Source organism: Octopus sinensis, linkage group LG5 (assembly GCF_006345805.1).
Source record: "Octopus sinensis linkage group LG5, ASM634580v1, whole genome shotgun sequence".
Lineage (NCBI taxonomy): Eukaryota > Metazoa > Mollusca > Cephalopoda > Octopoda > Octopodidae > Octopus > Octopus sinensis.
The window spans coordinates 30,423,738-30,448,558 of NC_043001.1; the positions used below are offsets into that span (position 1 = coordinate 30,423,738).

Here is a 24,821-nt window from a genome sequence, read left to right on the forward strand (position 1 = left end):
TACGTCCCTGTCATTTAGCTGTTCAACAGAAGAGACTGATAGAATAAGCTCCAGGGGTCATTTTCTTCGACTAAAGGGTAGTGCTCCAGTATGGACACTGTCAAATGACTGAAACAAGTAAAAGAATAAAAAAATACCAGAAAAACATTCCGTACCACTAAACAAAGAAGGTTCTTTGAATATGTACGATGTATTTTAAGGTTAAATTGTATTTTTGTGTAACTGATATTTTGGTTGGATTGTATAGTCATTGGTGTTACATTACTTTCTATATTCTGTAACTGTCATAATATACTTTTCTAGGCTTGAAATTTTTGTGGGGAGGGGGTCAGTTGATTAGATCGACCTAGTAAGATTTTTTTCGGGTCGAGTAGCCCATCCCGCTCAAAAGGTCCCTGAATAAGGATTGTTTAAGGATGTTGAACAAAACACCCATGTTTCCAAAGATGAATTATCCAAAGCCCAAAGAATTTCTCTCAACACATGGCTATGATGCTCCCTCACTACTTCTGCTCGTGATGAGAGATGCACATATCGACAACCACCAAGGGACGTGCTCAACTGGTTAAAGTCAAACAACTGAAAAGCAAATGTGTGTTATTGAGCAGAATATTTGCTGTAGCCCATCTTTTATACCAACACAAAACAATGTACATGATAACATTTCTAATCAGTTAAGATCAGAAGCCATGTGAGCCACTGTCTGTTACTGCATCAGGGCATTTATTATTATTATTCATCCTGTCCCATTCATCCGTCTTGTTTTAAGACGATAATGTATAATTCGTGGGTGCTTTGTCTGCGATTGCATAGAAGTCCCTTCGTTAATATAGTTAAACCCATGCCTTGTTCAAATATAAATGCAAGGGAAAAATCATTTGATTGAATAAAATGTTAATTTGCTGATGAATTCATGGATGTTTCGAGTCATACGTCTTAATAATATTTTGATGATTACTGTTGTTTAATCCTAGGTGAGGCTTAATTGAGTAAGCCAATGTATCAAAGACGGGCTAGTCATAATATGGTTTTATTTTAAAAAACGACAGGTGAAATTGAGAGAGTTGTAACTGCTCTTTCTCACAGTTAGATGGATTTATTATTTTTGTTCACACCATTCGATTTATTACAGTTTCTCTTCTCCCCGACTCTTTCGGGCACCCATGTACATTAACGCGGATAGTGTAGTGGAAAAGGTAATACCAGGGAAATCACTTTTGAGCGTGCGAGTCACGTGATAGCAGTGCACCGTACAGAATCAAAACAGCAGCAGCCGCTACATTACGCTCGTAGCAACGATGTAAATAACTCGAGCTGCTATGACATCAAAATGGTGTTACATCTTTCTTTCCAACAAAGTAATAAAAAGAAAAAAAACACACACACACTAAGAGATGTATAATAGAAGAAGTGATTTAAAACAGAAACTGCTGTTGCATATATGAAGTGGAAAAGGAAAAAAAAAAAAATTGTTTATATTTTAACCAAGAAATTAGCCATAGCTACAGGTTGGATTTGCCGTCCCCTTTCCTTCAGACAAAAAAAAAAAGTTATTATTTTATATTGGAAAAGATAGTCTCACTTTCTCCCAACTTGTGATGAAGTCGAATGAAAAAAATAATTCTCAGATGAATCCTAGTTGCTGTTGCTACGATGGCGTTAGCCGTTGGCGACAGCTTCTTTGGTACACCTTGCACGGTAAATACTACTCTATTTCGATATATATACATACATACATGCATGCAAATATATATATACATACATACATACACACACACACACACACATATATATATAATCTGCTGGTCGTTACAGTTTAGTTTTTTTAATTTAATTTTATTTTTATTTTACAGCATCAAATAAATTTATTGAAATTAGTTGAGTATTTATTTTGTTTTCACCAAATAAGAACCAAATACAATTGTGATTTTACACACATACATATGTGTATATCGCTTTTTCTTTATATATATATGTATGTATGTATGCATGCACACACACACCTCAATATTTCTACGTATTGTTTATTTCTATACATGTTTGTGTTTATATACATGCATATACGTTATTTCACATCTTAATGATTTCAAGTACCAAAGTAAAGCATCGAAAAAAAAACAAGCTATTGAGTTGCGAATTTTCTTATCGCTCAACAAAACTTTTGGTACTTATTTGTAATCTGATTGGGGGAATTAACAAGGGCAACAGTTGGGAGGAATTCTTGTTTGTCTTTTTTTATTATTATTTATTTTATAACTCTTGTTATCACAGCGTGTTGTTTACATTATTTTCTGAAATTAATTATATTTTTTATTTAATAAAACTAATAACGGTTAATGTAAACATTAACCTTAATAACTAATGCAAAGAACTTCTTAAAAAACTTGAATGTCATTTTCAATGCTAGAAGGCATTCGAAAAATTTGTTTAAAGCGAAAATCGCCCTTTCCATATGATTTTCTTGTAACTAGATTATAACCAAGCACTCGTTACTAGTACTGATTTTATCAACTTCTTTGGAATTCTAAGTTTCATTAGTCGACTACAACGGAATTAAAAATCAAAAACTTGAATAGTCCCTCGAAAGGCATTTTGTTTGTGTAACCATGTCCACCACCAGCTTAGATTAAGAGTCCATATGTTGTTTTTCGTTTGAAGTTTGTATTTAATTGCCGTACCAATAAAGTTAATAAACGGAACGAAAGTTATTCCACTTATTTATTTATTTATTAAAATCTGATGGGATTTAGGGAATGGTATCAAGAAACTGTAGACATTGACCTCAAAAAATGTTTTTTTAATCGAGATCTTATAATGACCAAAGTTATTAACTTTTCCATTTTCAGTCGTTCCAATTTAGTAAATAAAATGTTATGCAACAAGTGTAGCCCTCTCCATTCACACTAGTTCTTTCATGCAAATTCAGGACCTCAAATCTTTAGGCAACCATAAATGAAATAAAGTTGTGATACTTGTAACAGTAAATAATATTAGGTACACAATATTATGATATGTCTCGAGTCAGCAGTTGTAACGATAACAATTTGTTATAACAGCATACTGTAGAATGTGAAAGATGAACAATGCATGAAGTTTTAAGAAAGTATTTATTTACAGTTACGTTACAATACCTTGCCTCGTCAGGCAGGTTATGATAAATACAAAAGCATACAAAGTTAAGTTTGTTTGGGTTCTCTTCATTGCTTAGTAAGTGGTTAACAGAGAGAGATAGAATGATGTTGTAAGAGAACAGAATTAGAGCTAGTGAGAGTCGTAGGGAAGTAGAAGAGGTTAGAAAGGGTCAAGTGGTGAATACTAAAGGGTCAAGAATAGAAAGGGTCAAGTGGTGAAGCTAAAGGCATCTGGAAAATGTAAAACTGCTGTCACAGAAAAACCCATTGTTCGACGGTGGGAAAAGTTCTATTGCAGTGTTAATTTAAATTTGGCTATGGTGGATCGAATCCACTTCATGCATGCGAGATCCACTACATACTCATGTCTTGAATAATTAGACACGTTTTATAATACGATATAATTTGACAAATTTTACACTTAGGTGCAGTTGGTTACTGGGACACTTTGTCATATTTGAGGTGCAGTGAATTTTTACTTTGAATTATATATATCCCCCAAAATACACGCATTGAATGATTATAAAGTCAGTGTTTATTAAAATAAATTTCATTTTCAACTTTTAATAAAATATAAAGCGGTGAGCTGGCAGAATCGTTAGCGTGTGGGACGAAATACTTAGCGGCATTTCGTCCGTCTTCATGTTCTGAATTCAAATTCCGCTGAGATTGACTCTACCCTTTCGTCCTTTCGGGTCGATAAAATAAGTACCAGTTGGGCACTGGAGTCAGTGTAATCGAATGGCCCCGAAATTACTGGCCTTGTACTAAAATTTGAAACCAATATTTAGTAGAACGAACCGGCCGAATTTAATTCCGATCTAGTCTGCAGTAGACGAGATTCTTTAATTCGTTTATGAACGCTTTTTCAAACCGACGACCGTTTTGGTCCAGGCACTGCTGAAAGCGCGATACAATGGAATTGCAAACATCTAGAAACATCTCGTTTGCTATTTGTGCACATTCTCATTCATCGGCTGCCGGATTTATACTGTAAACTTTATCTTTTAGGTATCCTTATAACAAAAAAAAAAAAAAAAAAAAAAAAAAAATCTAGTAATGTTCTGTTCGATGAACGCGGAGGATATTCTACTGAACCTCTCTGTTCTATTCACTTGTTTTGACTAAATCTCTGATATATACTTTGATAGGTATGGGTTTACATTACTAAAGTAGTGTGGGAGTACTCCATGTTACTGTAAATAAACTCCACTCCTTCAAATTCTTTTGAATGATTGACATGACAGCAAGTTCAAATAAACAAGACTTGTCAGTATTGTTAAAAGATGACCCAGTTAATCTTTTGCGTGATAAACCTCACCATTCTGCAACTGGTGGTAAATTAACATGATGTCCCTCCCTGTAATATGTAGATTTTCAGGTCCCCAGTCAATGCAATTGTGGAATTTAATTGAGTCATGTAATTTAAATGTGGCATTATCATTCCAAGTAATTTTGGAAAGTGTGCATCTTCTATACATCTTACCAAATGATTGCAAATGAACCGGCCGAATTTAAATGATTGCAGATCATCTTCATTGAGAGCATGGATTATACTTGGAATGTAACTTTTCCAATGATAGCACTTCAGCGCAGTGAATGCTTAATGTTGAAATTCACATCTCATGACTTACTTGCTACACAGATTTTATCAAACTCCCACAGTAGGTTTCCAGTACCTGTTCATGCTTTGTGGGGCTCATTGATGTCCATGATTTTCTTAAACATTTCTTGTGGACATTTTGAACAGTTCCTTCTGCTTCAATGTTATCTGTAATTCAAGTGATGGTAAGTCACATAGGTGGATCTGTTTGAAACTTCTTCCTAAACTGTCTTTTGCACTTTGATTGTGTTTAGAAACATTCAGTTGTGCATTAGAATAAATTTCCTTTGTTCAAAGCTTTGTCTGGCTCCATTAATTATTTCTAATTGATTAAATCTAAAGGAAATAAAAACTAAGTGCTACTGATATATTTTTGTGTTTAACACTCTATGTCTATTAGAGATACTATCTACTGTAAGTATGATACACAGGTTGCTATTTCAAACTAATACTGCTTCTGTCGCACATATATATATATATATAAGTTAAATTCAAAATTAAGGTTGAAAAAGAAGGCATTAAATACAGTATCCAAAACCTTGTTTTGGGTAAGTCCCTGGGAGCGTGCCTGTGGAGCACATTCAATGCCATAACCCCACACCATTTACATTACATTTTTTGTATTTTTTTAATCATTTTTTTTAGCGACCACTTCTTAACCACAACTATAAACACCCCACCCCCTGTTTACTTTAGATTCTTTATTTTTTTTATTTTCTCTACTTTTTTATCAACAACTTCGTGAGCACAACTCTCATACCTAACCAAAATGTGACTGAACTGCTAGCAACTCACTACCTGCATATAATCTTTGAGCAAAAACGAAATGTAAATCTTTTGAACTTTTGAAGCATGTTACATCACCTGATGAGGCTCCTTGCACTGTGTGTTGCATCTGATGTCATTACATCATTCCATACCCACTCGGAAGCAGTGCAAAACGAAGCCAAAACAATTGTGTTAATAAAGCTTCTAGTTACATCCCATATTCCATATCAATCATTTAATATATATATATATATATATAGATAGATAGATAGATAGATAGATAACAAAAGAGGAAGTTGGAAAATTTAAATTTATTGACATTATTTATTCATCGTTACAACGCACGCACACACACACACACACATGATATCTGCCCTCTAGAATTTTCTCTTTGCACATATATTTTCCTACAGCCATCAAAAGGAACACTGACTGTGTTACTCACCAGTCTAAGGACAGTACCTGTAATGATCTAAGTCACAACCCCTACCTTCAGAACAAACAAATAAATCACAATTAAAGACATGGCAAGAACTAAAAGTAACAGATGTGACCTGAGTCAGCTTCATGTCAGCAATTTATTTCAGCTGTATTAATACCTGCCATTATAATAAATCATAATTTAGGCAGTTGAGAGCTACATGTCAAAGTTATTTAGTAAGCGAAAAACGAAGTATAAAACTTTATTGGTGATTAACGAGAGATTAAGAAATGCATATTTGCATTCAAAAGTGTTTGTGACAATACAGCGAAAAATATTCTTTCCATTTAAGCAACAAATATACATACATATATACATTCAAACATACACATGTGTGTGTGTGTGTGTATATATATATATATATCATCATCATTTAATGTCCGCTTTCCATGCTCTGTGTGTGTGTGCGTGTGTAGTGCAGAGATTGTAATGGTTTGTTAGAGACAGGGTATGGAGGTAAGATATGAAAGGTGTGTGGTGTATTCCGTATATCAGTCAGGGATGTGTGGAGGGGATAAAACTAATTGAGTAATAGTGTTGAGAATTGTAAAATATTCAGTTCCTTCACTGACATAAGTATAGAATGAGTAGGGTCTTCCAGTAGCCACCCTCTTGATCCAAGGTAGTACTACCTCCTCTAGGTACTTGATGTAGGCCTCCGTGTTGAGTCTGAGGCTGTGTGGGAAGATGAATGGAGGCATAATGTCACCATCACTAATGATCACTCCAGACACCATGATGTTGACTGGATGTTTGATTTTTATCACTCTCGATACATATCCTAAGATTGACATCCAAATATTCTGAAATGTTTGTATTGGAGCTTCCGGCATGAATGCCAAGCAGTACGTCATGTTGTTTCCAAATTTCTGGTTGTGAATTACATCATGGTGCTGTTTTTCTCACAGACGGTGCCCAACTGTCCCTACAATACTGTATAGTTGACAAAATCAAGAACAAACAATGCACAAAAAAAAATATATATAAAATGATGGCAATTTATCCATCACATCCTGTGTAGTGTATGCTGCTTTGACATTAGAAATGAACTGTAGACAATGGGCATGAAATTTGTATGTTGGAGAAAAATATGAGATATGGTTTGCATGTTAGCAAGAGGTGATGTATGGAATTAGTCTCAACATAATCATCATCATTTAATGTCGTTTTCAATGCTGGTATGAGTTAGATACTTTGACAGGAGCTGGAAAGTCTGAACATTGCACCAAGCTCTACTGTCTGCTTTGGCATAGTTTCTATTGCTTAATGTCCTTCCTAGTGCCAACCACTTTATAGAGTGTACTGGGTGACACCAGCAGTCTGTGGATATTGAAAAAGATGGTGAATTATCTAGCTGGTTTGGTGTTATTTTTCAATGCCAAGGGCCATGAAGAGAGTGTTGCTGCACCACAAGGTCATGATAGCAATAGGTTTCTGCTGGGAACCTGATCAAAATGCTTGCAATAGAGCAAGCAATGTTGAAACCCTGAGCAGTGTTCTGTGTCTATCCCTTCCACACTCCCACAAACAGAGGACTTTTTATGTGCTTGCTTGGCTTCAGCCATGAATGACCGTGGAATTGCACCTAGAAAATTCCTCTCCAAGGTACAGGTCCAGGCATGTTTGTTTATGGAAGACCTGCAATCATGCATGCATACCAGCCTCCCTCTCCATGCCACTGATGTTATCTAAAAAAGAAAAAAAAAAGGGCAAAGGCTGATGCAACTTGGTACCAACGATGTCACAACTCATTTCTACAGCTGAGTGAACTGGAGCAACATGAAATAAAGTGTCTTGCTCAAGAACACAACCCACTGCCTAGTCCAGGAATCGAACTCATTACCTCATGATTGTGAGCCCAGTGCTCTAACCACTGAGCCATACGCCATCACGTAACAGTTGGTTTACTATATACAACAAGACAACATAAGACAAAGCACAGCCTGATATATGATGACCCCCACCTCGTATAAAATAAGCAATGCCTTGATCAAGCACATAGAGATAAGTCCAGGTTAACATATTGCTAATATAGTACAGTGAGTGCTGGTAGTGTGGGAAATATGTTCCTGGTGGAGGTGGGCTGAGATGTAGGTTTGATTTATAGTTGTAGCTTCTTCTTACACTGTGACCTTCTTTGAAAGTCACTATCACAAAACACCTACTTCCAGCCCCCTTAAAGAATTAGGTAGCTATTAATAAATAGGTCAACTGTCAGGAATATTTTAGTCTCTAACTGTTATATGTACTATTACAGTGACGGGTTAAAAAAAAAAGTTTCATTAAATAATTAAACTAGTGTAGGCGTAGGAGTGGCTGTGTGGTAAGTAGCTTGCTTACCAACCACATGGTTCCGGGTTCAGTCCCACTGCGTGGCACCTTGGGCAAGTGTCTTCTAGTATAGCCTCAGGCCGACCAAAGCCTTGTGAGTGGATTTGGTTGACAGAAACTGAAAGAAGCCCGTCGTATATATGTATATATATATATATATGTGTGTATGTGTGTGTGAATATGTTTGTGTGTCTGTGTTTGTCCCCCCCCCCTCAACATTGCTTGACAACCGATGATAGTGTGTTTATGTCCCCGTAACTTAGTGGTTCGGCATGAGAGACCGACAGAATAAGTACTAGGCTTACAAAGAATAAGTCCTGGGGGTCGATTTGCTCGACTAAAGGTGGTGCTTCAGCATGGCCACAGTCAAATGACTGAAACAAGTAAAAGAGTAAAAGAGAAAAAAGTGTTTATATTTTTTTATGCAGAGTCATAAAAAAATAGCTAGAAATATTTATGCTGTAAGTATATCAAAAAATACAAAAGCAATATAAATCTTTGAATGATAACATTTTAATTCTTTCAGCAAGCATGGAAAACAGGCTCTAAATATGTTTTAGACGTATGCCTTCTCAGCAACGTATAGACTTCACAATATGTGAAGTAGTAATGAGAGAATTACCAAGTAAATGTACGAGAATGTTGGTACCAAAATAAAGAAATGTTCAGGAAATAAATTACTCATAAAAGACATCCACATAAAAAAGAATAATAGTTAACTTAGTGCGAACGTATACAGGGAGCCAATGAAAACAAAAATGAAATAGAAAAATTAGATTGGTGAGAAAAACATGTCAGTGCAGTGATCTGACTTATGCTGTAGTTACTGACTTTTCATAGTTCTATAGTTAACGAAAGTGCTATTATGAGACGCTGTTGAGCATGGGGAATGCATGGGATAAAAGGGGGCTACCTTATGCTGACTCTACAGAGGGATCAGTATTTCAAGTCAACTGCAGCTTGGTAGATAAAGTGATTAAGGACATGAATGTAGAGAAAGCTGTGCTCCACCAGAGATAGTTGTAGAGAATCTCAAAATATCTAGTGAGGTAGGATATATGATAACCAAGATAATTTATCAAATAATATATGAAGGTGTCATAGCAGTATCTTTGTAAACTTCTACACAGACATGACAGAAGTAAATAGACACCCCATAAAACATCGTTTTGTGTTTATTTTAAAATGGTTTATATTTTTATTAATGGACATTTTTAGGATCTTTTCGGTTTGAATGGCAGTTTTTAACATAATTTCTAGGTAACTAAAAAATTTTGAACTTTGGATACTGGTAGAATGTGTTTATAAAACATCTTTTTCTCTTAACTTTATTGAGAAAATTCTATAGTTTGTAAGATATCTGTTTTTTTTTCTTCAATTTCTGCAATTTCAACCAATCACTGACGTCTATTGAGATAAAAAAACATTCTGTGCAGTATGAATATGTCCCTTGTTTAAGAAACAGATTGGGTTTATTTACATTTGTGAAGAAAAAAAAGATACCCTTCCCCCCCACCCCTAACCCTAACCCTAAAACAGATTGAAATGCAATAGATCGATACTAGGGTCATAATTATGGGTGACAATTTCATATGACACTACTAGAAAAAACTGCCGTTCAAGCCGAAAAGATCCCATTTTTATGTTTCAGTTTCTGTATGTGACTGTTTAATCATGCCACATGCAAATGAAGCCTCGGAACTGTCCAAATTTCAAAGAGGCCGTATTGTGGGTCAATCTGAAGGTGGACTTAGTGTAAAATTGCTTAAAACCTTGGGATCCTGTTTTCTACAGTTAATAGGGTGATTGTGCAACTCACCAGAGAGGGGAAGGAGTCCACATCACCTTATCCAGGTTGACCAGGACCCTTTACCTTGTTAAGTGAAGTGTAGAGGATAATCATCATTGCAAGGCCTCTGATATCACAGAACAAGTTGATGTCAGTCTCAGAACAGCTGTCAGGTATCTCCACAAACTTGACTACGATAGCAGAGCAGCAAGAAGGAAGCCTTTTCTTCATCCAGCCAATATCAAGTGGACAAAAGATTGGACCACTAAGATGATGGAGTGGCCACTAGCATTTTGGGACACTGTTATATTCTCTGATGAGTCCAGATTTGCTGTATTTTCTGACAGTGGTCAAGTGTGAGTCTGGAGACGCTGTGATCAAGAATTTGACATGAAAAGATTGCTGCCAACAATGAAACAAGACAGCTATTCTGTGATTGTCTGGGGAGAAATTTGGTATATATATATATAATATATACCATCATCATCATCATCATTTAACATCCATTTCCCATGCTGGCATGAGTTGGAAAGTTTGACAGGAGCTGGTCAGCTGAAGAGCTGCCCAGGCTCCATGTCTGTTTTAGCATGGTTTCTATGGCTGGATGTCCTTCCTAATGCCAATCACTTTACAAAGTGTACTGTGTGCTTTTATGCATCACCGGCACCAGCATCCAGAGCCCACAAGGTTAGGAATGGTCAGCTGGAGAGGGATACTGAGAACAGCTTGTATGCAAGGACACTTTTATTTAGCTTAACATGTTTTTTCCAGCACAGCAAACCGACCGGAGCCTCAGTCCCCTGTCATCCCCTCTGTGAGTCCCAATGTCTGTAGATCCTTTCTCACTACTTCATCCCCCCACATCTTCCTGAATCTATCCCTTCTACATGTTCCTCTACAATTTGAGATCAGCACTGCTTGATGCAGCTGTCTTCATTATATGGCTGTATCAGCATAGCCGTGTGTGTGTGTGCATGCGGGTGTATCTCTGTTTGTTCCTTAACACTGCTTGACAACCGATGGTGGTGTGTTTACATCCCCATACCTTAGTGGTTCAGCAAAAGAGACCAATAGAATAAGTACTAGGTTTCAAAAATAATCAGTCCTAGGGTCAGTTTGTTTGACTAAAACCCTTCAAGGTGGTGCTCCAGCATGGCCGTAGTAAAATGACCGAAACAAGTAAAAGATAAAAGATACTGGCTGGATATGTGACTAACATGTTTGTTTAAGAAACAAAAGAATTATGGGAATTGAAGTGTTGAAGCGGAAATGATATTTTTAAAGATAAATTATGGAAGTGATTGTTAATTAAGATAATTTATTAGAAAAATTACTCAAGTGGTAAAAATACCAATATGAATTGAGAGAGCAGGCATCATGGATTTGTAGCCATTGGCATTATGAACAGAAGATAATTGATAAGAACCATGGATCAATATAGCGAGATGTTAAAACTTGGGTTGGTGCTCTCTGCTGTATTCCTAGCTATACTCTTTACACTGGAAAAATATAAAGGTGTGTATCAACTATGAAGGAAACTCTTTTCATACCTGCTTGGGAAATTAGGCAGTTTTATTTATCTGTTGATATTTTCAATAGGCCTTTCATTTTGTTTTATACATGCTGATACATGCTGAAGGTGTTTACAATTGCACGTGCGCTTGTGCACAAACACTGCTTTTTGTTTCTTTATTTGTTTAAAACAAATACCATCATCATCATCTTCATCTGTCTTCCATTCTGGATGGGTTGGATGATCTGACAGGATTCAACAGGTTGAAGGTCTGTGTTGTGTTCCGTTGTCTGCTTTGACATGGTCCCTATGGCTGAATGCCCTTTCTAATGCTGACTACTTTACAGAGTTAATATTTATCCCCACTTAAACCTGGATGTTCTGTTAGAACAAACTATACTGTGGTAGATACCACGAGAGAAACTCTCATATTGGCTTTTGGTGCAAAATGCATTCTTGCTTATATTGCTAGTGGGGAGATAAATACCTGCCTTCTCCAGTACTGAGACCACCAAAACAAATGATTTCAACCTTTCTTGGTCTCATCAATGGTGGACGCCCAACTGCTAGAGATAGCAGCTACTCATCTCTCTGCCAGTGATATATAAGAAAACAGTGCCAGAATGCACTAGTGTTTTGATTAGTCAGTGAGCTTGTTAAAAAATATATATTAGTGACAGAGTCAGTATTAATACCAGGAGGTAATATTTATTTTTCCCATTCTGAAGTTACCATCCATTTTGAGCATTTACTGCATTTTCATGCAGCTGTTGTCATTGCATGTCCATGCCATCACAATCTTCTCTTTTGTAGACTACATCCAATTCCTCTTATATACAGCTTCTCTCTCATGTTATTTGTGTTGCATCATTCATGCACACTGGTATTACGCATCCCATGGAACATGCTTGCTACATTTCATTCTAGTCTTTGCAAATCTTCTGCATTCAGGACCTGGGTCTTACTACCATGTAGCATCCTCAAAACAATTCACCTCATCACCCTTAGCATGTTGTCCTTCTCTTTCTCACTAACCTCTGCCACTAATCCCTACCCTATCCCTTGTCTTTTCCATACTCCTTCTTTCAGTAGTGTATACTTTATTACTCTCCCCAATATCACTCTTTAACAACTATCAATCTGTTCCTCTCTTTATATGGTACCCTCTTGCATCACTTCATTTAGAATCTTCACACCCTGTCTCTACTATTTGTCGGTTATAGGGGTCCCTTTAGATCCTTAGTTTTGCAAGTTGCAAGGTGGCTTCATTTGTGCTGGTGCCATGAAAAAGTACCCCTTACACTCTTTAAAGTGTTAGTGTTAGTGGCTAGTGTTAGGAAGGACATCCAGCTGTAAAAAACCATGCCAAAGCAGACATTGGAGTACACCATGGTCCTCTGACTTGTCGGATATTGTCAAACTGTCCAACCCATGCCAACATAGAAAACAGACATTTAATCAATTTTATCTGGTCTTGCGTTTCTGAATGATAGAACTAAACAATTATTGTAAGAAGTTGGTTCTGTTCATCATTTGCAATAAATATTGATGCCTTTAAACAATAATTTAAAGTTATTAGATCCATTTATCCTTCGTATTAACTTGTGCTTTTTGCCTTAGAAAGCATTTCTTCTGAAAAAAAAAAGTTGTTTTTCATTCATTATTATTATTGTTATTTTACTTGTTATTTATATTTTCGTTGTTATCCTGAATTTTTACATGGACTTTTCTATCAGACAAAACCCTTTGTAATTTTCGTCCTGTATTTGTCGTTAGATGTTTTCTTTGATTTTTGTTAGCCCTTGTGGCCAATAAACAAGAATTAATTATTATTATTATTATTATTATTATTATTATTATTATTATTATTATTGTTATTATTATTATAATTAAAAAAAATTTTTTTTTCAATTTCTAGGTTACATCTTCTGGTGCTTATTTCTAGCACTGGCACCAATGATTTGGTTTTATCCTCTCAACGAACTCAGCATCACCGGTTATGAAGCACTGTCATTATTGACTTTAACACCAATCATCACAGAATCAGCTTTTATATTGAAACTCCTCCAAAAACCACACATGGTCATTATCCTCCGTCTATTGTCTGTCGTATCATTAGCGTCTTTTCAAGCTCCTGATACTCTTCTCCGTCTTCTGTTCCTCTCTTTGGGGACATCATGTGCCTTACTTGTATTTACAATCACATTATGGAATCCAAACTATAAAATAAGGTACAGCATTATTATTCATTTTTAATTTCAGTTATCTTTCTTTTATACATTTACTAGTTCAAAAACCACACTGTGTGGACTTTTAAGCTAGCTCCTGTGGAGGGCTAATTGGGTCTGCAGCCCCAAACCAAAGAGAGTGAAATAGCATGACTATAATACTATATGCCCTAGTGATGTTTGATCAGAGGTTAAGGATGGATGAGAATTAATTCTGTCGGGCATGGCTGTGTGGTTAGAGAGCTTGCTTCCTAGCTACATGGTTTCGGGTTCAGTCCCACTGCGTGGCACTTTGGGTGGGTGTCTTCCACTATAGCCCCGAGCCGACCGGAGCTTTGTGATTGAATTCGGTAGGTGGAAGTTACTGCCGTGTGTGTATGTGTGCGTATAGCTACTCAGTGCCTCTCCGAAAGAGAGAGAGGGAATTATTCTGCTATTCTGGTACCAATTTGAAATCCATCTGTTGGTCAGTTTGTCCCTAAGTTCTTATCTCGATGTAAAATAATGATGTGAATGTCATTTGTCTCCCTCTTGATCTATGACAGCATCTGACAAATGCCAACCAAGATGGCGTGAATCAGCCAAGCTTTACCTGCTAGAAATAGCAACCCAAATGCTTTTAAATCAGATCCCTATACTGGATGTTCAAGAACCAAATGAAAGACAGATTTTCAGTCCTGGGAAATATTTTCAAACTTTGTTAATTTTGGTGATTTAAAATTTTCCTAATTATAGGCGCAGGAGTGGCTGTGTGGTAAGTAGCTTGTTAACCAACCACATGGTTCCGGGTTCAGTCCCACTGCGTGGCATCTTGGGCAAGTGTCTTCTGCTATAGCCCCGGGCCGACCAATGCCTTGTGAGTGGATTTGGTAGATGGAAACTGAAAGAAGCCTGTCGTATATATGTATATATATATATATATATATATATATATATATGTATGTGTGTGTCTGTGTTGTCCCCCTAGCATTGCTTGACAACCGATGCTGTTGTGTTACGTCCCCGTCACTTAGCGGTTCGGCAAAAGAGACCGATAGAATAAGTACTGGGCTTACAAAGAATAAGTCCCGGGGTCGATTTGCTCGACTAAAGGTGGTGCTCCAGCATGGCCGCAGTCAAATGACTGAAACAAGTAAAAGAGTAAAGAGTAAGAGTATACAAAATTTATAAGATATTTTGCACTTTTCCAGTAAGTGCTAGTATAAACTCAGCCCATTGGCTGGCAGGAACAAAAGAATATTGTATGGATTTACCAATAAGTTGAAGTTACAATTGTTGTTTGGTAGAACTATTCAGTTCTGCTTAATGAAACCTGTAGTGCAGTGGCAACAAGTCAAAAATTAGGAATAATATAAGTCTTGAAACCTAAATATAACATGTTTCAGACAATCAGTTCCTATGCTGTACCTGCTGTCTAGCAGTGGTTGACCATGTGCAACATTGTGTGGTGGTCAAACTGTGCTATATCAGGCGGCGAGCTGGCAGAAACGTTAGAATGCCGGGCGAAATGCGTAGCTGTATTTCGTCTGCCATTACGTTCTGAGTTCAAATTCCACCAAGGTCGACTTTGCCTTTCATCCTTTCGGGGTAGACCTTGTTTGTCCTCTCTGTGTTTGGCCCCTTGTGGGTAGTAAAGAAATAGGTCAAACTGTGCTATATCAGTTATATATAAGATAATTAACGATTTCAACTGCAAAACTCTGCAAGATGGATTGCACCTTTTAACAATATTTCTGGTAGTTAGAGCATTGTTCTAATAAATTAGCTCAGATTTATTTATTTCATTGTTGTCTTGATGAAAGTTCAGTATTAACTTTATTTTCCAGTCAAGTTTATAAACAATCAAATCATTCCATTAATGTTAGCAGTGTGCTAGTTTATGTTTTAAGTCATGTTAAATAGGGTCTGAATTTTAGAAACAGAAAATATCTGAATGAGATTAGAACAGATTGAGTAAGTATGCATTGCATTTCCATGTTTTTTAGTATGCTTTAGCCCTCACGGCTAAGGCCACACTAGAGCACTGCTCTAGCAATATTTATTAATCAAGATCATATTCATTTATGGTATTTGGCTCACAATTGTAAGGTCGTAAATTTGATTCCCAGCCTCATGTTGTGTCCTTGAACATGACCCTTTATTTTCATGTTACTCTAGTCCACTCAGCTGGCAAAAATAAATTGTACCCAGCCTCATGTTGTGTCCTTGAACAAGACCCTTTATTTTCATGTTGCTCTAGTGCACTTAGCTGGCAAAAATAAATTGTACCTGTATTTCAGAGGGGCCAGCCTTGTCACCCTGAATCTCCTTGAGAACTACATTGAGGGTACGTGTGTTTGTGAAGTGCTCAGCCACTCTCATGTTAATTTCACAAGCAGCTGTTCCATTATTTGGATCAACTGGAACCCTCGTCATTGTAACTAAGAGAGTACCAGTACTACAACATATAGATATAAGAACCCTGAATTTTAAAAACTAAAATAGGTTTCTTTTTTGTAATGTATTTTTTTAATGCCATCTTGAATTATTTGACTGAGATAATGAAATATTAATATAAATTATTTTGAATTTCAGATTTTTAATGCTTTGGGGCCTTCTTCTTGGGTTCTTGCTATTTCTTGTCAGCCGAATCTGGTTTCTTAGCTTTGTACCTGCATGGTGGACCCAAACAACTAATACCATTATCATTTCAATTGCACTTGTGGTGAATATTGATCACATCATTTCAGGTATGTCACATTTCAACTTATTACCTTGATTTCTTAACACATTTTTTCCTTCTGCACCATATTACTTGTTGAAAATGTTCATCTTTGTCAGACCATATAAGTTAAGACAAACTAATTTTATATATATGACTGTGTTGTAAGAAGTTTGCTTCCCAACCACATGGTTCTAGGTTCAGTCCCACTGCGTGGCATGTCGGGCAAGTGTCTTCTACTACAGCTTCGGGCCAACCAAAGCCTTGTGAGTGAATTTAGTAGATGGAACCTGAGTGTAACTTTGTGTTTGTGTCCCACCACTGTTTGACAACTGGTGTTGGTGTGTTTACATCCCCTTAGTGGTTTGGCAAAAAGAGACTGATAAAGTAAGTACCAGGCTTTAAAAATATTAAGTACTGGAGTCAATTCATTTGACTAAAAATTCTTCAAGATGGTGCCCCCGAATAGCCTAAAAGAAAAGGTTGGTGCTAATATGCTTAATGTAGAGGACCAAAAAATGTTAATGAATTAAAATTCTACTTGTAATAAGAGTAAGAGTTAGTATCTTAATGACTAATTCTTGCCACCAAAGACAGGAGAGACAAATCCAATGATATCGTCATTGTCATTACCTAACATCTGTTTTCCATGCCAGCATGGGTTGCACAGTTTGACAGGATCCAGCAAGCACCAATGTCAGTTTTGGCATAGTTTCAACACCTGGATGCTCTTCTATTGCCAATTACATGACTGTGTACCAGGTGCTTTTTTTCATGTTACCAGCACGAGGGAGGTCACTAAAAAAACTAGCAAGACAAGACAGGAACAGAATAGGAAAAAAGCCCCTCTAACCAAGTCTGGAGTTGGTGTTAGTATTTGAGATGAGGAGGTGATTTTATGTTTCATGTTGAGAGGCGAAACCATGACAGAAGGACAAGCACAGGCAGAAAGATAAATGGTTATTTTGCATTACATAAAAGTGGGTGGGAGTAGCTGAGAAGAAGATAAAAATGGTTGTAATGGGGTGCCAATTTTAAAAAAATGGAATGTGAACAATGAAACAGTATGAGTATGATCATGGCAGTATGGTATAAACTCTGTATTTTGGATCTTAGCCCTTCTCAGTTAAGCATTGTCAAAGATGACTTATCAGGATTGATTGTTAAATTAATGATTCTATCTCCTCACCATAAGTCTTGGTTCACTACATTAACCCTTTAGTGTTCACATTATTCTGCCAAAACTAATGCTTTTTAATCCACATTGTTTTAAACTAATCATGCATTATCTTGTAGCTATGAGATTTTGATGAGGTAGCTGTTAATTTTTAAAATGATATTGTAGGGTTGGTGTGAGAGACCAGATCTGGCCAGTTAGAACATAAAACAGGCAGAATACTTTTGGCCAGATATGGCCGGTTTAAATGCTAAAGGGTTAATTCTGTTAACACTGGCAAAGCAAGACACTGGATATTTTTGCCTAGTCTTTCTTGACATTGCCTCCCTCTTTTTTTTCACTGATGCACTCAATTTTTGATGTATTAATTTTCCTGAATATTCCCTTTCTTGTTCATTATTGTTGCTAAAGAGGCAGAAATTTTGTTCTGTCTTTAAATTTTCAATATTATTGCAGTTTGTTATTAGTTTATCTTACTTGATCATTAGTATGCTTTTGGTAATTTTTTCTGAAGTAGCTAAGAATTGACTAAGTATCTTAACAGTGTGTGTGCATGCATATACACACATGCATACACATGCCACACACACACTAAAATTACTGTTTGGTCAAAATTTTAACTTCCCAATCATATGGTTTGGGGTTTAGTCCCCTTATATGAAACCTTGGCCAAGAGTCTTCTATTATAGCCCCAGGCCAACCAAAGCCTTGTTAATAGATTTGATAGATGCAAACAAAGAAACCTGTCATAGATGTCTATGTGTTGTACATTTGTATCTCCTGGTTTTCTATATCGCTCATAAACTAATAAAAAAAGTTGCAAACTTCCATACAAGTATTGGCCTTTGTTTTCAGTCTTATATGAAAACATATTCAGACATGGGAAAATATTACTTTTCTTGGAAACATGTGGGTTGGTGGCAACAAGGACATCTGGCTGTTGAAAATTTGCCTCAGCAAATTCCATTTGACTCATGCAAGCATAGAAAAGTAGATATTAAAATGATGATAATGATGTTGATACACCATATTTTAACGTGTATAAGGAACCATTTTTTTTTTGTCAAAAATGAGGTTAAAAAAAAATATGGGTGTTACTTATATATGGATAGTAAGAGTGGCTGTGTGGTAAGTAGCTTGCTACCTAACCACATGGTTCTGGGTTCAGTTCCACTGCGTGGCACCTTGGCCAAGTGTCTTCTACTATAGCCTTGGGCTGACCAAAGCTTTGTGAATGGATTTGGTAGACAGAAACTGAAAGAACCCCGTCATATATATGTATATATATGTATATTTGTGTGTCTGTGTTTGTCCCCCCAACATTGCTTGACAACCGATGCTGGTGTGTTTACGTCCCTGTAACTTAGCGGTTCGGCAAAAGAGACCGATAGAATAAGTACTAGGCTTACAAAGAATAAGTCCTGGGGGTCGATTTGCTCTACTAAAGGCGGTGCTCCAGCATGGCCACAGTCAAATGACTGAAACAAGTAAAAGAGTATTATAATCCCTTACAAAACTTTTTTTTACCAAATTTTAAGCCCCCAAAATTAGGGGGCTCCTTATACATGTTAAAATATGGTATATATATATATATATATATATCATCATCATCATCATCATCGTTTAACGTCCGTTCTCCATGCTAGTATGGGTTGGACAGTTCGATCGGGGATCTGGGAAGCCAGAAGGCTGCACCAGGCTCCAGTCTTATCTGGCAATGTTTCTACAGCTGGATGCCCTTCCTAACGCCAACCACTCCGTGAGTGTAGTGGGTGCTTTTTACGTGCCACCTGCACAGGTGCCAGGCGAGGCTGGCAACATATATATATATATATATATATATATATCATCATCATCATCATCATCGTTTAACGTCCGTTCTCCATGCTAGTATGGGTTGGACAGTTCGATCGGGGATCTGGGAAGCCAGAAGGCTGCACCAGGCTCCAGTCTTATCTGGCAATGTTTCTACAGCTGGATGCCCTTCCTAACGCCAACCACTCCGTGAGTGTAGTGGGTGCTTTTTACGTGCCACCTGCACAGGTGCCAGGCGAGGCTGGCAACATATATATATATATATATATATATATATATATATATATATATATATACATATATACATATATATATATATGCTTTATTTCTTGTTCATTTATTATACTGATTATATATTTTCCTTTTTTCTTCCTTTTCATTGTTTTTATATTTTAGATTTAACTGTTGAAATAAATTCTGCAAAAACATCTTTAAACACAAACGGTAACTGTAAATTAGATGAGCAGAACAACTTGCCACATGACAGTGAAACAAAGAACAGCATACAAGATGTTTCAGCTGAGAACAATACCTTAACTGATGTGCCTAATAAAACAACGAAAATTCAAAGTTGCAAAGAAGAAACACAGGAAAATTCTGAAGTTTCTACTCCAGTCACTAATGGTTTCACTTCTAATTCAAATAATGTCCACATTAGTCAAGCTTCCTTCTCGTCATCATCTCTACTCATTGGTATTGGTTTTGGTAGTCTTATATTCTTAACAGGCTGGACATTTGGTGAAGTGTCTTTGATATGTCGGTGGGTCGTTGAGGGTTATCCACTTCATGGTCCTTTGCCACAATTTTGGGGGTAAGTCTCTTAACGTTTCTTTCTACTGAATGACTTTGACTTGGTAAATAAACCAATATTTGGATCGATCAGTTGTTTTTCCTCTTAGCTACTGAGCAAGCAATCCAGTATATTCAAAATAACATATAAAAGGATGCTAGCTACAAATACATATTTGTGTGTGTGGTATATATGTTTCTTTCAAAATCAGTGGACATAAAGTTTTTAATGTTTTTGACTGGCACGTAAAAAGCACCATGGGTTCCAGTTACATGACACCAGCATCAACCACAACTACAATTTCACTTGGCTTGATTGGTCTTCTCTAGGACTCGTATTGTCAAAGGTCTCGGTCACTAGTCATTGCCTCTGTGAGGCCCAATGTTCAAAGATCATGCTTCACCACCTCATCCCATGGCTTCCTGGATCTACCTCTTCCACAGGTTTCCTCCACAGTTAGAGATTGGCACTTCTTTACACAGCTATCCTTGTCCATACGCATCGCATGACCATACCAGCGCAGATGTCTCTCTTTCATACCACATCTTATAATAATAAGTGGTATTATATTGGCTCAGTGGTTAGAGGTCATGAGTTCGAAACCTGGACCGGGCTGCGTGTTGTGTTCTTGAGCAAGACACTTTATTTCACGTTGCTCCAGTTCACTCAGCTGTAGAAATGAGTTGTGACATCACAGGTGCCAAGTTGTATCTGCTGTTGCCTTTCCCTTGGATAACACTGGTAGCGTGAAGAGGGGAGGCCGGTATGCATGGGTGACTGCTGGTCTTCCATAAACAACCTTGCCCGGACTTGTGCCTGGGAGGGTAACTTTCTAGGTGCAATCCCACGGTCAGTCATGACCGAAGGGGGTCTCAATATATTGGGGTTGAAAGACGTGTACAATATTAAATATGTTAAGACAATCTGAAAACAATAGAAACTTTTAAACGTTTACCTGTTTTTATGAAATTTTTGGGTTAACAGACTTGAGTTAATGGAAGCTAAATGTAACAGAAGTTAATTAGCCTGATAATGATTAATAAAGTTAACTTGAAAGTTAAATCATTAATGAAAATGTTAACTTCATTAATTAATGATTAACAGATTAATGGACTTATGCCCAGCTCTGTATATGTATGTATGTATGTATGTATCTATGTACGTACTATATTTTAATGTGTACAAAGAATCATTTTTGTCAAAAATTAGGTTTAAAAAAATATGGCTGTTGCTTATACATGGATAGCATTATAATCCCTTACAAAACCTTTTTTCCAAATTTTAAGCCCCAAAACTTAGAGGGTTCCTTATACACGTTAAAATGTGGTATCAGACACAGAAGTCTGGTAGGGGCTCCTGCATGGCCACCTCTTGTCAAACTGTCCAGTCAATACCAGCATGGAAGGAGGACATTAAATGATGATGATGGTGTATGTATATCATCATCTTTGTCATCATCAGATGATATCTGTTGTCCATGGGTTGGACAGTTTGACCAGGGCTGGTAATCTGAGGGGCTGCACCAGACTCCAGTCTGATTTGTCATGGTTTCTACAGCTGGATGCCCTTCCTCACACCAACCACTCTGAGAGTGTAATGGGTGCTTTTACATATGCCAGTTGTGTGACACCTGTATCTGCTGTGGCTATTATTTCATTTGGCTTAATGGGTCTTCTCAAGCATGGCATAATGCCAAAGGTCTTGGTCATTTGTCATTGCCTCTGTGAGACCCAACATTCAGAAGGTGCTTTTTATGTGCCATCAGCATCGACCACAACTACAATTTCACTTGGCTTGATAGGTCTTCTCTAGGACTCGTATTGTCCCACATCACAAGTTTCCATGGCACACTTGTCTTGCAAACTGAAGCACTTCAAGCCATTGATTTTCATGCTGTAGAACATTGGCAAACATCTCCCTTTCTGCTTCATCCCTGGCTAAGTATACTTGCTTCCTAGTTTCCCTTCTAGCTGCCTGGTATAGCTCCTTGCTACCACTACCCTTCCAGTTCTCCCAAGCCTGTTTCTTTGCTCTAATGGCCCTGTCAACTACATTGTTTCACCAGCATGTCACCATAGGTCGTGTCGGGACTTTGCATCACCCACAAATTTGATCTGTGACTCTCATTAAGTTGTCTCATAGGAACTTTCAGTCACCCTCTATGTTGCAAGTCTGTAATTCCTCCTCCTTTTCATCAAATGCTTCAGTTAGGAAGTCCCTAAATCTCTGACTTTTCAAATGATCCTTAAGCTTTTAGATACTTCTTTTTCTGAACTATCTTGCTTCTTGGAATCCTTCATGCCTGCAGTTTGGAGTCACTAATGAGTAACCTATGCTAAGGGATACACTCTTCACCAGAGAAGGACTTTGCATTTATGAGCAACCATGAATCCCACTTTCTGGTTAGAATGTAGTTGATCTGGCTAGCATGGTCAGTGGATTTATAGGTTACCAAATGATGGAATAAGTACTAAGATTGATACATTCGGCTAAAAATTCTTCAAGACAGTGCCCCAGTATAGCTGCAGTCTAATAACTGAAACATGTAAAGATTAAAAGATAAAGATATATGAATGTACAAGAAACAATTTGTAAAATAGATGGCATTAGAAAGGATATTCAGCCACAGAAACACTGTTAAAATTAAGTAAAATGTGGTTCTCTGGTTGGTTGGATTCTGTCACATTAGCATGGAAAATAGTCATAAAAATGATGTGCACATGTGTGTCGTGTATAATATAGTAGTTGGAAAACTGATTGCCCATAAAATTGACTAAACCAGTTGCTAAATTCTTTTGTTCATTGCCAACAAAGAGAATTTAAAACTTTCTTTTTCTGCAGTAGACAGTTTATATAACCTTATCAACATTTTATGTTAAATTCAAGTTTGAAAATATGCTATAGATTTTTAAAAATTTCATTATTTTATTAACTATTCTCTCTTTATGTAATTTTTTTCAGGTGTCCAGTTCTTTTGTTACTTGGAGTGGGTGTCTGCTTGTCCAGGCAGCATTTTACGAAACACTTTGCCTGGTGGCTTTTGGGTGTATTGAGTCTTTTTCTACTTTATTATTTAAAGACATGGGTAGCCTATGCAAGTAAGTGTAACTTTGTAAATAATGAAGTATTATAAACACACACACACACACACACACGCATACTTGAAAAACAGGTGAGGGTTGTTGACAAGAAGTGTATTCAGCTATAAAAACCCTACCTCAAATTTAATTCTTCTTAGGTCACACTAGCATGGAAAGAAAATTATATGTTAAATGAAAGAAATATATTTTTGGAGGGTGGAAATAAACATTAAAAGTTTGAGTGTGTTTACAAAGTAGTTAGGCAACTATGTATTGGATTTAGTGGTTAAGAAACTTGGTTGTGTGGTTAAGAAGCTCATTTTGCTAGCACATGAATTTGGTTTCAGTCCCACTGTGCAGCACCTTGGGCAAGTGTCATCTATTCTAGCTCTGGACAGGCCAATACTTTATGAATGAATTTGGTAGATGGAAACTGTATAGAAGCCTGTCATGTGTGTGTGTATGTCTTTGTGTCTGTTTATCCCCTCCCCACTAATAGACAACCAATGTTGTTTTATTTACGCCCCCATAATTTAGTGGTTCAGCAAAAGAAACCAATGGGGTTGATTTGTTCAACTCAAACCCTTCAAAGCAGTTTCTCCTGCATGGCTGCAGTCCAATGACTGAAACAAACAAAAGATAAACAATACAACAATCCAAGTTGATGCAGTGATAGACTTCTAATGAAGGATTCAGTGGCTCTTATTCCATTGCGCACAATACTGCAAATACTCTTAACTTCCCATGACTGACTTCATCAGGCTGTAAATCTATTATATAAAATCTGTTCTGTCTGTCTGTGTGTGTGTCTTCTAGGATCTCGGGCATCCTCCATCCGATTGGGCTCAAATTTGATATGTAGATACCGATGGTATCAGGGCGTGTATAAGTTTTGAAAAAATTACAAAAATCGATTCCAGGTGAGAATGCGATCGATAAAGCTGTGGGAACGTGCATTTGTACGTGCAAGTACATCAGCTGTTGTGATCGATATTACACGTACGCGAGAAAAATGCACATGCAGTTGTTGTTTTTGTACTGCTTAAAGGCACGTTTCTTTCCTGCCAAGCTTACTGTTTAAACCATGTTTGTGTTCTCCCAGTCAACAGCCTCATCATTACTGGTACTTTAAACTCTTTGGTTGCATACTTGTGTGAATAAAATCGTTTTTCTTTGGAATAGAAAACAAGTCTATCTTTATTTCTTCTTTTGCTGGTGTCTCAAATTTAGGTTAAATCTGTGTTTCTCAAAGGGGAGGCCTATGGGATAGTCGGACAAGTTGTTTTGAGAAAATTTGATTCAAATGTTTGACAACTCAGCACCGTCCATTGGATGGGGAGGGGGGCGTTTTGCTTGTAGTTACTATAGCTAGTATGTGGATCAAAAATTTAAAATAAAACAACAAAAGTCAAAA

The 24,821-nt window shown here is 37.0% G+C and overlaps 1 protein-coding gene across 1 annotated transcript in view; it reads left to right on the plus strand.

Annotated features, from left to right (window-relative positions):
• The first annotated feature begins 1,240 nt into the window (after positions 1-1,240).
• Positions 1,241-24,821, plus strand: part of LOC115211663 (PGAP2-interacting protein) — a 45,506-nt gene continuing 21,925 nt past the window's right edge. The window contains exons 1-5 of the mRNA XM_029780297.2: positions 1,241-1,698; positions 13,535-13,847; positions 16,419-16,573; positions 19,934-20,348; positions 23,289-23,425. Coding sequence (XP_029636157.1) covers positions 1,599-1,698; positions 13,535-13,847; positions 16,419-16,573; positions 19,934-20,348; positions 23,289-23,425 — 1,120 coding nt within the window. The 5' untranslated portion in view covers positions 1,241-1,598. The remainder of the gene's footprint in view (positions 1,699-13,534; positions 13,848-16,418; positions 16,574-19,933; positions 20,349-23,288; positions 23,426-24,821) is intronic.